The following is a 15,463-nucleotide window of genomic DNA, read 5'->3' as shown; positions in this document are numbered from 1 at the left end:
AATAAATAAATAAAATCTAAAAAATATATAAAAAATAAAATTAAAGCTGAAAAAATTTAAAAATATAACTTCATTTAAAATTCATAAAAATAACTCCAGGTCAACATAAAAACATACTGCTTTAGAAAAAGAAACCATGCATTTGGGGATCCCTGGGTGGCTCAGCGGTTTGGTGCCTGCCTTTGGCCCAGGGCGCGATCCTGGAGTCCCAGGATCGAGTCCCACGTCAGGCTCCTAGCATGGAGCCTGCTTCTCCCTCTGCCTGTGTCTCTACCTGTGTCTCTACCTCTCTCTCCTCTCTCTCTCTCTCTCTTTCTATGTCTATCATGAATAAATAAATAAAATCTTAAAAAAAAACATGCATTTTTTTGAAAATTATGAAAGCTATCTGTCTTAACAGACTTCTGAATTTTCACATCTGCATGTGCATTCAATTTTTAATGAGGGCTATCAATAAAATTCACCCTTCCACAGATACACAACCGGAAAAGGAAGGACTCCAAATGGGTCTTTGAGACCTCTAAAGGTTCTCAGACCATACTTTGAGAACCACTGGTATAGAACAAAACAATGACCCTAATAAAGGTTAATATAATTTCCAATTTCTCCATACTTTTCTTGTATGCCAACTGGCTTATTCTGGTCTGGCAGAGACCTTGCACTACTATTAGTATCAGTAAGACACTCAGCACATTCTCAACGAAATGTTAAATATTTAAGTAAATAAAGGCAAGACATAGTGGAATCAACTCTACAGTCATAATTTCAACCTAGGACAGTCTGTTTCTGCTACTTATGTAGAGAATAAAAACATGTTTCAAGGAATTAAAAAAGATTCTGAGCCGTTAAGTGTTTGATTTCAGTTTTTCAGATGTGATCTCTCACCCAGAACCCTAATAACCAAAACAGAGCTTCCAATATATTAAGAAACTAACAAAACACCCAATATCAAGATTGCAAAATGTGATAAAGTCCAATAGCAAATAACACTGAAATTCCAAGAAACTACCACCCTAGGGATCAAAATTAGACTCCTTTTTTGAGGGGTCAAAATATCACCTGGCTAATACTTCTATTTTTAGATACTTGTTTCTCTCCGTGATAAAGCATATTTAATATGGATATGAAATCAGGAGCTGTCACTTCTTCAATTTAGGCTTCAGTTCTGACTATTTACAGGCATAACTAACGCCCAACACAGATTTCTGTATTTGCATTTCACCATCAACATGAGCATGAATCTCATAACACATTAATGGAGAAACCACTCAGCATTAGAAGAGCTTTTATTTTTGACATAGATCAGCTACCAAGAGCATTCTTATAAATCTTGGCCTGTCTCAGCAACCAAAAGGCTGCAATGCCTTCCTCTAAAAGAGAGGTGACTTGTGCATGTTCTTCATAAGAAGCTTCACAGAAAATGGAAAAAGACTTCTATTTAGGCCATAGGTATTTCCCTGTGGACATTTAAAAAGAATTCTGAACACAGGTCCCTTCCTCTCTGGTTCTTGGCTGAGCCTCTCCCATAAGTTGCTGTGCCACGTCTGGCAAAGTGTCCAGTGATGCTGAATGAAAGGTAACCTGCATTCAAATTTCTTTTTACAGAAGTAAACACTAGAAAGTCTTGCCAATGGGACCTCTCTTTGCAAAAATAATAGCTAAAAATGCCACAATTTGAATTATGTAGTAAAGCGGTTTTATACTATTTTGGAATTTAAAAACTTCCTTACAAAGATGGCATCCTATGGTTTTTATTAAATCTAAAAAACTGTCCTTTTGACAGATTAAAAAGTGAAATGGTTTATGAAATGACAGAACACGTGAATAGAAAAATGGAAGTTTATGTAGTCGCTTTGGCTCTGGAAGCTATGAATTTTAGGAGAAGTTCACAAACACAATTAAAATATAAGGTTAAAATAACTACTTCTAACACACTCAAATAGATGGCCCTATTATAATATGATTTTTTTCAGCCAATACTTCTGTCATAGTAAGACTTAGATTCAGTTTAGAATCAGCACAGTGTCACCCATTACCTGTATCTACACAAAATAAAAATATGACAACTGCAAAGGGCTAAAGCTGTATGAAAGGTAGTTATTCACTGTGACCTTTATTTTCACAGCAGTACAGAGCACTTCATTTAATAAGAACATAAAACAAAATCTGCATTTGCAGAGATGGGGGCAGTGATAACACTGCTTCAAAATCTAGTCTTGAGTAGCAGTAACTTTATAATCTAATTTCCTAGGTGCCTGAGGAAATCTTTATGGGAAACAAGCCTTTCAGATTTGCAGACTTCTTAAGGGAGCCTTAAACATGAGTATTTAAAGTCTGCTAGTCTTCTGTCTGACAAAGGGGAATCCCAAAGGGGGAAATTCAGATGACAAAAGAAATACTATAAGCAAAAACTATTATTTCACAACAAGCAAGTAGCTATTTGCACAGTCAAAAAAAGAAGGGAGGGAGGGAAGGAGATGGGTTGGGGGGCCTGTTTCCCATTATTCCAAAATCTCTGGTGGTTAAAAGAGATTAACTGTTACCACAACAAGGCAACTGAATTTCAAACTTTGGTGGGGGAACTGCCTTTTTGAGTTGTTTCATCTTGGGGATACTGAATGGCACAGTCACAGAAAATAATAAACGAATATTAAGTTGCTCCAAATCAGGTTCAAGCAATAACAAATCTCTCCTTAATGTGCCAAAACACATGAAGTAGGTTTCCAAAAGTAAAAGAGAGTTAGAAAACTTTCTAAGTATTTAAATCAGTAAGCATTTACACTGAGTACTGTTTGCCAAGGACTGTACTGGGCACTCCGGGGAACAGCAAAACAACATATAATAAAGTCTCTGCAAATCGTTGGTTTACTCTCTAAGCTGGTACAAGGAGATGATATTATTAGGTCAAAGAGGTAACCAAAACAATATGGGATTAAATGTTATAGTAAGAAGTATAGAAATTCCTCGGATATAGCAATTAGTTGGATAAAATAGGTTTGAAACAGTTTCCAAGAACATGAATGAAAATAGTAAGACAAGTGCCAAAGTGTCTCCTGAGAAAATAAGGGTCTAGCTTGGCTCAGAGCTGAGAATCACTGCTGAAATGGGTAAGCAGGTCAGATACAATAAAGGTCCAGATTATAGGGGAGGATGTGTGATACACAATTAAGAATCTGAATGACCAGACAGGTGATGATAAGGCCATTAAAGATTTTCCTTTCTTGTCTAACATGGTTTGAATGGGAGACTCATTTGACAAATTTATGGACTAGGACAAGATTGGAGGCAAGACATGGCTGTAAATGCTACAAAAACACAATGGTGGCAGTGACAACTTCCCAGACCTTTAATATTTCTCTATTGAGTTAACTAGAGGATCATGAACAAAAACATATTAGGAACTATGGCCAATATCAGGGTAATTAAGAATAAGATTTAGTTTGTGTACTTGGTACAATATATAAAGTTAATAAATGAAAGTTATATATTCCAATAAATTCAGAACTCTAGATGAAACTGACATTTTTAGTAATACTGATTTCAAAATTGACATTAAATGAGGTAGAAAATATGAATAGCCCAGTATCAGGCCAATCAGTTTTATGAGTAAATTCTTCAAGCTTTCAAAGAATAGATACGTTATATAATGTGAGAGCATAAGACAAAAATTTGTGTTACAGCACAGGAAAAGATAAAAAGATTTCTATCAGATTAATGTAACTGATGCCAAAACTAAACAGGAATAGCATGCCTATCATATATAAACATATATATATATACACACACACACAAACACACACATATACACACACACAACTCACTTATTAAAAACGTGTAAAATTTAAAATAAAATCAGCATTTTGAAGCCAGCAGTATACTAAAAGAACTCGTAGGGTTTAATTCAAGGAATGCAAAGATTGTTTAACCCTGAAAGTCCATCAAATTAAGAGATTACATATTAAAGGAGAAATCCAAATGATCACCTCCACAGATGCTAAAAAGGATTTTATAAAATTCAACATTCCTCTGACTTAAAAAAAAACAACAAAATAAACAAGCTACAAATGGAAGAATTTTCCTAAACTGATAAATATCTACAAAAGAAAACCCTATAACAAATACTGTATTTGTGAAATACTACTAGAAATAGTCACATTAGAGTTAGAAATGAAAATAAGAAAAAAAATACGGCTGAAAAGGAGAAATTCTGGTAACAAATGTACAAGAGTTACATGAAGAAAATGAAAGATGGGAAAAAAGAAATTGAGGTGTTTATTCAAAAAATATATAAAGTTTGAATACATGAAAGCAAACAATATTCCTATATGAGAAGGCCCAATAGTGTACTAAAATGTCCCAAATCAATCTATGGATTCAATAATTCCAATCAAAATCACACTGTAACTATTAATATAGTTTGACAAGCTAAATATAAATTCATCAAGAAGAGAAAATACAAAATAGCAGCTAATGAAATTTAGGAAAAAAATAAACTAAGGGGGACCAGCTCTATCAGATACCAATACATGCCACAAAGCTATATTTCAGTCTTAGGAAAATATAAGTAGACCAATGGAACAAAATAAAAGAGCCCCCAAACAGATACATGTTTATTCAATAATAATGGCATTTCAAACCAGGCCTATTTAAAGGATTTAAAAATTTATTTTAGAGAGAGAATGTACTACAGCAGGGGGAGGAACAGAAGGGAAGGGTCAGGGAGAGGGAAATAATCTCAAACAGATTCCATGCTCAGCACAGAGCCCAACATGGGGCTCGATCTCACAACCGTGAGATCATGACCTGAGCCAAAACCAAGAGTTGGATGCGTAACCAACTGAGCCACCCAGGCACCCCACAAGCCAGGCCTGTTTAATAAATGGTTTTAAGATAATTGGTTCTCCATTCAGAAAAATTATAAAGGTAAATCACTTTCCTCATATCATATACAAAATAAATTCCAGATGGATTCAAGAGCTAAATATAGAAAAAGATAAACTATAAAAGTATTAAAGTATATAAGAATATACTTTTATAACCCTGTGGTAGAGAAAGCCTTCTAAGAAAGATATAAACCTAGAAGACAAAAGACCCACAGACTTGACTTTTAAAAATTCTGTAAATTTTCTAATAAAATACAAGGCACCCAAATCAAAATTAAAAGCCAAGTGACATACCAGCAGAAAACATTTGCAAAATATGTAACAAGGACTTATGAGTTCCTACAAATCAGTAAGAAAAAGACAATTAAAAAATAAATAAGAGGGACGCCTGGGTGGCTCAGTGGTTGAGCATCTGCCTTCAGTTCATCTGCCTTCCTGGGGTCCTGAGATCGAGTCCTGCATCAGGCTCCTCACGGGGAGCCTGCTTCTCCTTCTGCCTATGTCTCTACCTCTCTCTGTGTGTCTCTCTCATGAGTAAATAAATAAAATCTTTAAAAATAAATAAGAACAGAGATAGGCAAACCACTGGAGACAAACAGTTGATAAACATATGCAGCAGTGCTCAATCTTACTACCAGGAGATGTCAAGGGAATGTAAGTTAAAATGAGCCCTTCTTTTACCTATTGCCTCCCTTCCCCCAGAACACCTAAGATTGCTAAAAGCATGGCAAATCCCTTAAACACTATTATTAGGGGTATAAAATGGTAATGTCATTTTGGAAATTAATTTGGCCATGTACATCAAAAGTTAAAATATACTCTTCTGTGACTTCTTGTTTCTCCTAATGGTACATGTACCATTAGTCATGTACAAAAATGTCTATTTCACATGATATATAGTAGTGGAATATTAGAAACAGCCTCAAAAGAGATAATAATAATAATAATAATAATAATAAGAAGAAGAAGAAGAAGAAGAAGAAGAAGAAAAAGAAGAAGAAATATTATGCATTTGAAAAAGAATTACAAAGGTCTTTATGTGTCAATCTGGAAATATTTCTAAAATGCACTGTTGGGATACCTGGGTGGTGCAGTTGGTTAAGTGTCTGGCTTTTGGTTTTGGCTCAGGTTGATTTGAGCATTTTGAGATCGAGCCCCGAGTCGGGCTCTCTTTAACAGTGCAGAAAATGCAGTGCAAAAAAGTCTGCTTAAGATTCTCTCTCCTTCTCCCTCCACCCCTCCCATTCGTGCTCTCTCTAAAATAAGTAAATTAAGCTTTAAAAAATATATACTGTTAAATTAAAAGAGCAGACTACAAACAGTACATGGAATATGTTCTCATTTGTATAAAAATGAAGAAAATCTTTATGTATGCAAACATATACAGAACTGCATTTAAAAAGTATGACTCAAAATGAATTAACATGGTTATCTCTGGAAAGAATGGGAATTTAATGGAGGTTTAGGGATAGAGGTATGAAAGAAGTATCTTCATCTTTGATTTCATATAGGCCTGTATGTCTTTGTTTTCCTCGTACACTTAGAAAATAGGATTAAAACTCTTTTAAGGAAAAAAAAAAAGCCAGCAAATGAGTAATTTAAAAATCATAGTTTTGCTTTACTTTGGTTTTTATTTTGACTACAAGTTGAAGGCCAGATGATATGTAAGTGCCTCAACTAGTTTCAACCCAGCTAACATTATGGAACATAAATAATTTCCTTAAGAAAATACTGCTAAACTGCTCAAGTCCTTCTGCTTTTTGACAGTGATTAATTTAATGATCCCATATATTGATTACTGGTAAATTATAGCCATTCAATTCAATATAGCATATAACTATACATTATATGCTGTACTGCATATATACCGTACTGCACAGTATCAATCTCTTTAGTACACAGCTCTAATAAAAGCAGCATGCTTTACAGAATCAGCTCCAGGATAAATAAATGCACTGAAAAACAATACCTTTAAATTAAAATCAAAAGAGACATTTAAAGTTTGGGCATTCTTCATTATGGGAAAGAATCTTCCACTTTGAGACTATTATATATCAGAAAAGCTCCATCTGTTGTGTAATTATCTCTGATAAATGGCCTGATGCTTTGAGCTTCATTAGAGAAAAGGGAAGAGAAAGACACATAGAGAGAGAATTGTAAATAAATCTCCCCACCATGTTTCATTTAAAACTAGCCTGGCAGGAAATCATAGAGTATTTTTTTTAATAGGTAATATTTTCTAAGTGTTCTACTAGAATAAGCCAGCCTGTTTTGCCCAGTATATCAATCCAGTCTTCTGAGGGAGGCATAGTCCATAAAAGGGGAAACTAGTTTCACTGAAAGATTTTTAGAAATTTAAGTGGTAAAAACAAACAGTCTAGCTACTTGGTGGCTGTGGTATTAATTTTCCAGGGGACAGATAAGGACTTGTCAGACAGGAATGAAGACTTAGTAGCCAGTGAAGCCCAAAGCATGTTAAAAGACCCAAGGCAGTCTAGCAAGGACATCTGTGAAAATGCAGTAGTATTTTATTTTGTTTTTTAAATGCCTGGGGGAGCCAGGGTATCACCAGGAACCAGTTTCCAAGGAAACAATGAAAATCTCCTTATTCAACCAAATTAATTTAATCACAGATAAAGAATGTTCTTGAATTTCTATTTTGGGAATCACTGTCATAATTAAAATAAAATCCAGCCAGCACTTAGAAATGAAGCTTTAATCATTAACAATCTTTATTAACATTCCAGCTAGTATGGTTCTCAATTTTTCTGTATCCTTTCTTTTGGGTATAACAAAAGTATCTCTTGGGTAGATGCAGTCGAGAAAAATATGAAAAATCTTGAGTATTATGGATGAAAATGGCCCAGAGCTGAGAGCTAGTCCTGTCATGTGACTCAAAACAAATTACCTTACAAACCTTTTTCTCATCTGTAGAATAATAAGGAGAATATCTGCCATGCCTACATTGCACACTGTCAGGATGATCCCAGGAAAATGTTTGTTAAAGTGCTTTGATAAACAGAGATTAGCAAACTTTTTCTGAAAAGAACCACTGCATCTCTGCAGCAACTACCCAATTTGGCTGTTGCAGCAGCCACAGACACAATACATAAATGAATGAGCATAGCTGTATTCCAACAAAACCTTATGAACATTGAAATGTAAATTTCATAAAATTTTTAAATGTCACAAAATACTTTTCAATTGTCTAAAATCATTTTTAGCTTGTAGACCATAGGAAAACAAGTGATGGTCTGGATGTGGCTCATGGGCTATATTTTGCCAATTCCTCTTGCAAACTATATAGTTTTATATATGTGTTGGCTACTATTTATTTACTATATGCCTCTACAAAGCTTAGGGAAGTATTCTACATGAGGTGGGCCCTCTCTAAATGCTAGATCAGATTCTGAGAATATGTGAAAACAAGCACATTTCTTGTCATTACTCTTCCCTAGTAGCAGGTATGGATGTCAACTAAGTGTCAGTTCTCTTCCTTTCCTGGTCCTGCCAGACCAGCCAACTCTCCTGCAACATCTCAATTTCTACCCAATGGTGTAGTGGAACTGGGGGAAGAAACAAAACACAAAGCACAAAACCTAGGTGGGCATGCACATCAGAAGTCTCCCAAATGTGTCATAAGTCAGGATGTTCAGGGTAATATGAAAGCTGATTTACAGAAGCGAGAAAGGGCATTTTTCATGTTTTAAGTCCAATCTGATAAGACTCTAACTTAAAGTGACCAGTCAGTATGTCCCTCATTTAAAAATAAAAGAACAGTTGGTTCCAGTGTTCTATCTACAATCTGACATTATCCTTTCTCTCATTACAAGTTGGGTCAAGAAACGTAAATACAAACCAAAGTTTATCTCCTCTATGAAAACTGTGGAAATTGGGAGAACAGTGAACAGCAACAAAAGGGGGAAAAAAGTTAGGTTTTTTTTTTTGTTATTTTTGTTCTCCTTTTTCTGGTAGTTTACATTTGCATGCAATATTCTTTACACTCTAAATCACTACAGAGACAGGAAGCTATGGTATGATGCCAAAAAGCCAGGCTGCTTTGCAACCCTGGGTATGACAATCATGTGTGCCTCCATCTGAACATACAGGGCAATTATGAAGATAAAGTAGGCTAATACAGATAAAGTATTTTTTAATGTTTATTTATTTATGATAGTCACACAGAGAGAGAGAGAGAGGCAGAGACACAGGCAGAGGGAGAAGCAGGCTCCATGCACCCGGAGCCCGACGTGGGATTCGATCCCAGGTCTCCAGGATCGCGCCCTGGGCCAAAGGCAGGCACCAAACCACTGCGCCACCCAGGGATCCCCAGATAAAGTATTTCAAACAGTGCCAGTACTCTATTGCTAGCTGCTACCATTATTACAGCATTTAAATGCTATGACAAGTCCTTTGGTCACTATTTGAATTTTGTTTACACTGATTGATTGATTGACTGATTTATTGTTTCTAATGGCTGAAGTTCCACAGACTCTTCTGTAGACACAATGGGAAAGGAAGAGGTAGGTAACTGTGTTCAGACAAAAAATATTTTTGGAGTTTTTGGATATCTGTTTTATTTGACCTTCAGTCAGGTGTTTTAAGAATTCTTTTTGATAAAAATATGTCCTGTTTCTTTACACACTTTTGACAGTAGTAGTTCTTATTCTACCTGCAGTCTTTTCAAAATAGCATTGATGTACCCAGACCATCCCTTTCTTTTTTATATCAATTTGACAGTGAGAAGTAAAAAACAGATATACTCATCCTCTTGATTATTACAGAAAAAGTAAAACTTTTTTCACAAGTCCTAAAGAACACACAGCATTTCCAGTTCTACACAATTACAATAGATCCATAATTACTCTATAGTTAACAAAATTATGTAGTACTTGGAGTTGCAATCCCAAGCCCATTTCCCAGCAACTCCCACACTCTACATCTCCATACCTCTATATAAAGAAGCTATTAAGGACCAACAGATGAAATTCTGGTCTCTTGAGGATGCTGAAAGATCAATGTAAGCAATCCCCTGCCTCGTCTTCCCCTACCGTGCTTCTACTAGGTATATCAGAGCTGAAGAAATTTGCCAGGTGCCTATGGATCAGGCTTGTCTACTCTCACCTGGCTCTTCACTGTTTCTTGGCAATCACTATAATTATCGCATGTTGACTTACAACGCAACTGTCCTAATGCTTTAACAGACTTCCCTATTTTTCTCATCCCTATATACGTCATCCACAAATCAGGCACACACAGTATTCAACCTCGATAACACTGCAACGAGGTAGCAAACCCGCCTGAGAAAGCTTTTGCAAATGACATGCTTGTTGACCATTGCTCTGGCTGCCACCTCCTTATACCCCAGAATTCTTCAGTACCTGTTTTGGAAAACAAGTCAGAATCTCAGGGAAAGGCATATATATTTGAGAAGGTGACCTCCTTTTGGGCAGAGACCTAATCTCATGCACTTCTGTACCCAGCAATGAACTTAGTGCCTAACATATAGTAGGCTCTCAGCAAAGACCACTAAATGAATATGCAAACCACTGCAACAGAGTATTTTTTTTGGGCAACAGAATATTAAATAGCTTATATTTAGGTAATCAATCTCATGATCATCAAATCCAAATGTCTCGTCAGTTTATAGTCTCTGCAGCAGTTTAACAATGATGAGGCAATATACTATAGTAATTGCAAGCATAGGCTTTGGAGGCAAATTAGTGGGTTGAACATGAACTATACTTAGAAGCAGAAGTTCTGGAACTTTGGACTGAAGTCACTGAACCTCCCTATGCTTTTTTTTTCCTCATCTGTAAAAATGAGGATAACAAAGCATTTACCTCATAAGAACCTGTGAAAATTAAATGTTACTACATGTAAAGAGCTTAGGAAAGTGCTTAGAATATAGCAAACACTTCATAAATGTGAGCTTACATTTTCATTATTATTATGAAAGAGCACATCATAAGCTGAAATTTATTCCTTGGCCTCTATGACCTTGCCTACTATCATTCTCCTTTTCTCCAATTTCTTTAGTTGCTTCCTCTGTTTTGATTTCAATCTCAAGGTTCTTTTCTTACTGCTTTTTCTTGCTCTCATACTTGCCAATCTCATTTAACCAGTTAAGACTTCAACTATCATCTTTCAAGAGCATGAACTGCACTTCCTCTCCTGAGCTCCAACTCAAACTGCTCCATTCAAACATGGAAGTCATCATCATATCTCAAATTAGCAAACCTCAATTCCTCAGATCTGTGAAAATCTGAGGATTACAATAGTGAATCTTATAAGGATTAGGAAATAAGATTAGTTTCAGAGAGTTTAACTTAACATAAACACACAATGGTTTAAAGCAGTGAGGTCATCAGAGAAAGAATGGATCTGAAGTTAATAGTAGTAGTAGACATCCTGATAAATACCTGTATTTATTTATCAAAAGAAAAAACATAGCCATGTACAATGGTCTAGATGGGCAAGTTATGGAAACACAGAAGTATGTCCCAGGGGCTCCAAAGCGCAGGGCAGGTCTAAGTCCAGGCAGAGGAGGGAGAAAAAGGTATTAAGATGGAATCTTGCATTGAGCTCAAGATCTTCCCTTAGAGCACACCTTACAATCAGCCTACCTCAATTAAAAATTCACTTCATTTTAATTCCTTTGGTGAGTCCACTTGGTTGAGTCCATACTTTGCCATTTGCTTATGTATGGGTTGTCTTCCCAAGGGTCTGCCTCCAGAGAAAATGTTTTAGTCCTATGGATAATTTTTATTTCCAATTCCTCTTACAGGATTTTCATGATGAATTAGTAAAATAACTTTTGGTTATGATTTTAATTTCCACATACCTTAATTACAGAGAGAGGAAGTGTTGATCTTGGCAACATGAAAATTTCTATTCTCTGTGGAAATTAGATTTCCCATTGTGAATTCACTGATTAAAAGCATGGTTTCTGAGGCCAAATGCCTAAATTTGAATCCTGGTTCTGATATCTAGTAGTTTGTGACCACAGGCAAATTACTTGACCTCTTTGTGCCTACTACCTTGGCTCTAAAATGGGGATAATAATAGTATCTACTGCACTGTGTTATCATGAGGCACCCAAGAGAAAAATATGCAAAACATATAGAACAATGTCTTGCACACAAAGTGCTCATAAATGGTAGCTATTGTTATCTCAGTCTTAGACACAACTTGGCTACTCAGATTGGTTTGTTGTGGCCAGATTCTGGTATATACAGATCCAATCAGATTAGATTCTGACAAGTGCCAATCTTTCCCTTAAACCAGGAGTTCTTCACCTAAAGGCTATACTGAGCTTACAAACATCTTATTCAAAACTGAGTATAAGTGAATGGTGTGTATTTTCTGTGACAACAGATCATACCTTTTATCTGTTCCTCAATAAGTACATGACCCCAAATAGATTTTTAAAAACAAGACCCATTACCCCAACATTATCACTACCATTTTCATCTTTTCTTTCTCCCTCCTCTTAAATGATTTCTATACCTTCCCCTAGGTCTCTATTTAATAGGTTATAATATTTAAAAAATTCTTCTCTGCAATATTATTGTAGTGTAAATCCTTCCCATTTTCATTACTGCCAGGTCACTTCTCCAAAAGAACTGTAATAATTTTACTTTCTTTGCTCAAAAGCATGACTACTGTCTAACATCTAAATATCTTAGCTGAGCATTTAAACCTCTCTGACTTAACCATCATCTACCTTTCCAGTTCTGTCCCCTATAAAAGGACCTAAAGTGCAGAACTTCATGTAGCTTTCCTCCACAGCTCATTCTACTCTATCTAGAATGTCTTTTCACCACCTTGTGTCTGTCTTCAACACAACATTCTCCAGTAAAGCAACACCCTCTTCAACAGTCATTGTCTTTAATATATAAGAAGAATCATTAAAATGGGTTCATATAACCATGTATCAGGGTTTCTCAACCCTGGCATTACGACATGTCATGCTGGATAATTCCTTGTTGTGGAAGGCTATCCTATGCAGTGTAAAATGTTTAGCAGCATGGAGCATGCAAAATCACTGCTGATTGAGAACCACTGATATATTGTAACAAATATATTTAATTTCCCCCATTAAAAAGTAAATTCTTTGAGGACACAGACTCTAAGTCACCTAGTACACTGATTTATGGTAATTAATTTGTTCTCTGCTAATCTTTCCAAATTTATAGGCAGAACATTCTAACCTACCATATTCCAAGGATTTCTAGATGTTCATTAAATCTGAAACATCAAATTTCAGCCTATTAATTTAAAGTGTTTTTTTTAAGATTTTGTTTGTTTGTTTATTTATGACACAGAGAGAGAGGCAGAGACACAGGCAGAGGGATAAGCAGGTGCCCCGTAAGGAGCCTGATGTGGGACTCGATCCCAGATCCTGGGATCACAACCTGAGCTGAAGGCAGACGCTCAACCGCTGTGCCACCCAGGTGTCCCTAATTTAAAGTTTCTAAAAAGCAAAAACTGCTATGTTAAAATGTGCCTAAAATTTTCAGCACTATTATAGTTGTAGTTGTGCCCTAAAGAAGTTGGCGACAGCATTATTAAAAAAGTTAAGTGGACAATAGAATATTATAATTATGTATGTGATATGGAAGTCTATCACTGAGGACTTGGAGAAGAATAGGAGAAACAGTTTCCTCCTCTCTTCAAATACCCTATGTTCTATGAAGCACATAGTGTTATTATCTTAGTTAATTGCCTAAAAACATTTAAGGTCCAGTGAGTGACAGAAGTAAGGATTTAATCCAAGGTTTCTGAATTAGGAGTAAGTTCTCTAGACCAGTGGTTCTCATCATTAGCATTGATTAGAATCCTCTGCAGAGTTTAAAAAAAAAAAAAAAAAAAATCCGTGGGCCTCCCTCCAGGTCAATAAAATTAGACTCAGAGAATGGTGCTGAAGATTGAAATTAAAAAAAAAAAAAAAAATCTCTAGTGGATTCTATTTTGCAGCAGGACTGAGAACCACTGCCCTAGACTGGTTCAAAATCTCATACCTTGACAGTTAACAGAAAAAAACTATCTTTTAAGAGGACCTTAAGCTTTATGGAATGGCTAAAATTTATTCCCTAACTTGCTGACTTGCGCCTACATGTCAGCACTTAATCTTGATTTAGAAGAGCGGCTATCTTTTTTTTTTTTTTTTTCTGAGACAAGGCATTACGAAGAAGCTCATGGTATGATTCTTGGGCTACTTTCTCTAGCACTTCAAAGATCTGGGCACTTACACTCCTCTTTACTTGGTGAAGTTACATTCAATTCTGTCGGGAGCGGCTGCTGGCTGGGACTAAGAGTTGGCGTGGTTATCGAGGTATTGTTGTTGTCACTGGTGGTCTCTTCAGAAAACAAATCTGATTGGCTGTTACTTGTACTTGGAGCGGAATCATCATCTGGTTGTTTCTTTTGAAAATCTGAAAAGAGTAATATAAACAGCTTAATTAGGGAGTTCATAATTTCTTTGGAAATTAGAAAATAATAAAAGTATAAAATTAAAAATTAAATGTAATAGCAGCAATAATAAAGACTACTCTGAGTGATAGAAAAATGAGTAAAATACTGGTCAAAAACATATCATATATACCTTCCATTGGTGAAGAGTAACTGGAATTAAAACTTTCCATGGTCCTTGTATTGTTCAGAAATACGACATACCAATTTTTTCTTTAAATTCAATTTAATTAACATATATTATTAGTTTCAGAGGTAGAATTCAGTGATTCATCAGTTGCATATAACTAGTGCTCAAATTCATCAAGTGCCCTTCTTAATGCCCATCACCCAGTTACCCCCCCATCTCCCCTTCTGCAACCCTCTGTTTGTTCCCTATAGTTAACAGTCTCTTATGGTTTGTCTCCCTCTCTGTTTTCAACTTATTTTTCTTTCAGTTCCCCATGTTCATCTCTTTTGTTTCTTACATTCCAGGTGAATGAAATCATGATATTTATCTTTCTCTGATTGACTTATTTTGCTTAGCATAATACTTTCTAGTTCCATCCATGTTGTTGCATATACAAGGTTTCATTCTTTTTGATGGCTGAGTATTCTACTGTTTATGTGTGTGTATACATTCATTCCATTGTGTGTATATATATACACCACATCTTCTTTATCCACTCATCTGTCAATGGGCTTCTGTGCTCTTTCCACATTTTAGCTATTGTGGACATTGCTTCTATAAACACTGGGGTGTTGGAATCACTAAGTTTATACATACCAATTTAATGTCAGATTTTACAAAACCAAATACAATTAAAATGTTAAGGATGGTCAGTAGAAGGATAAAAGGAATAAAGAAAAGTTATTCAGATCAACAGAGGGCAGGTAAGATAGACAAAAAATAGCACAGAAAAAAGCAGGGTAAAGAGAAAACACATAAGACTGAGGAAATAAGTACAGATATATTAGTAATGGTAATAATTGTAATCTGACTAAACTCAGCAGTTAAAAAAGAATGTTCAATTCAATAAATGAGGTCCCATTTTATGAAGTTTATGAGACATACTAAAAACATGAACATGAAGATAAAGTTTTTTAAGTATATTTAAAAAATACCA

The 15,463-nt window shown here is 35.5% G+C and overlaps 1 protein-coding gene across 2 annotated transcripts in view; it reads right to left on the bottom strand.

The window, feature by feature from the left end:
• ZFAND3 (zinc finger AN1-type containing 3) overlaps positions 1-15,463 on the bottom strand; it is a 325,210-nt gene that overhangs the window by 68,819 nt on the left and 240,928 nt on the right. For both annotated transcript variants that reach the window (XM_072731513.1, XM_072731506.1), the window contains exon 3: positions 14,138-14,320. In XM_072731513.1, the coding sequence (XP_072587614.1) occupies positions 14,138-14,320 (183 nt within the window). The remainder of the gene's footprint in view (positions 1-14,137; positions 14,321-15,463) is intronic.

Source organism: Vulpes vulpes, chromosome 1 (genome assembly GCF_048418805.1).
Source record: "Vulpes vulpes isolate BD-2025 chromosome 1, VulVul3, whole genome shotgun sequence".
NCBI classification, from domain to species: domain Eukaryota; kingdom Metazoa; phylum Chordata; class Mammalia; order Carnivora; family Canidae; genus Vulpes; species Vulpes vulpes.
The sequence above is the reverse complement of the archived record's forward strand: the minus strand, read 5'-3'. Positions and strand labels throughout refer to the sequence as shown.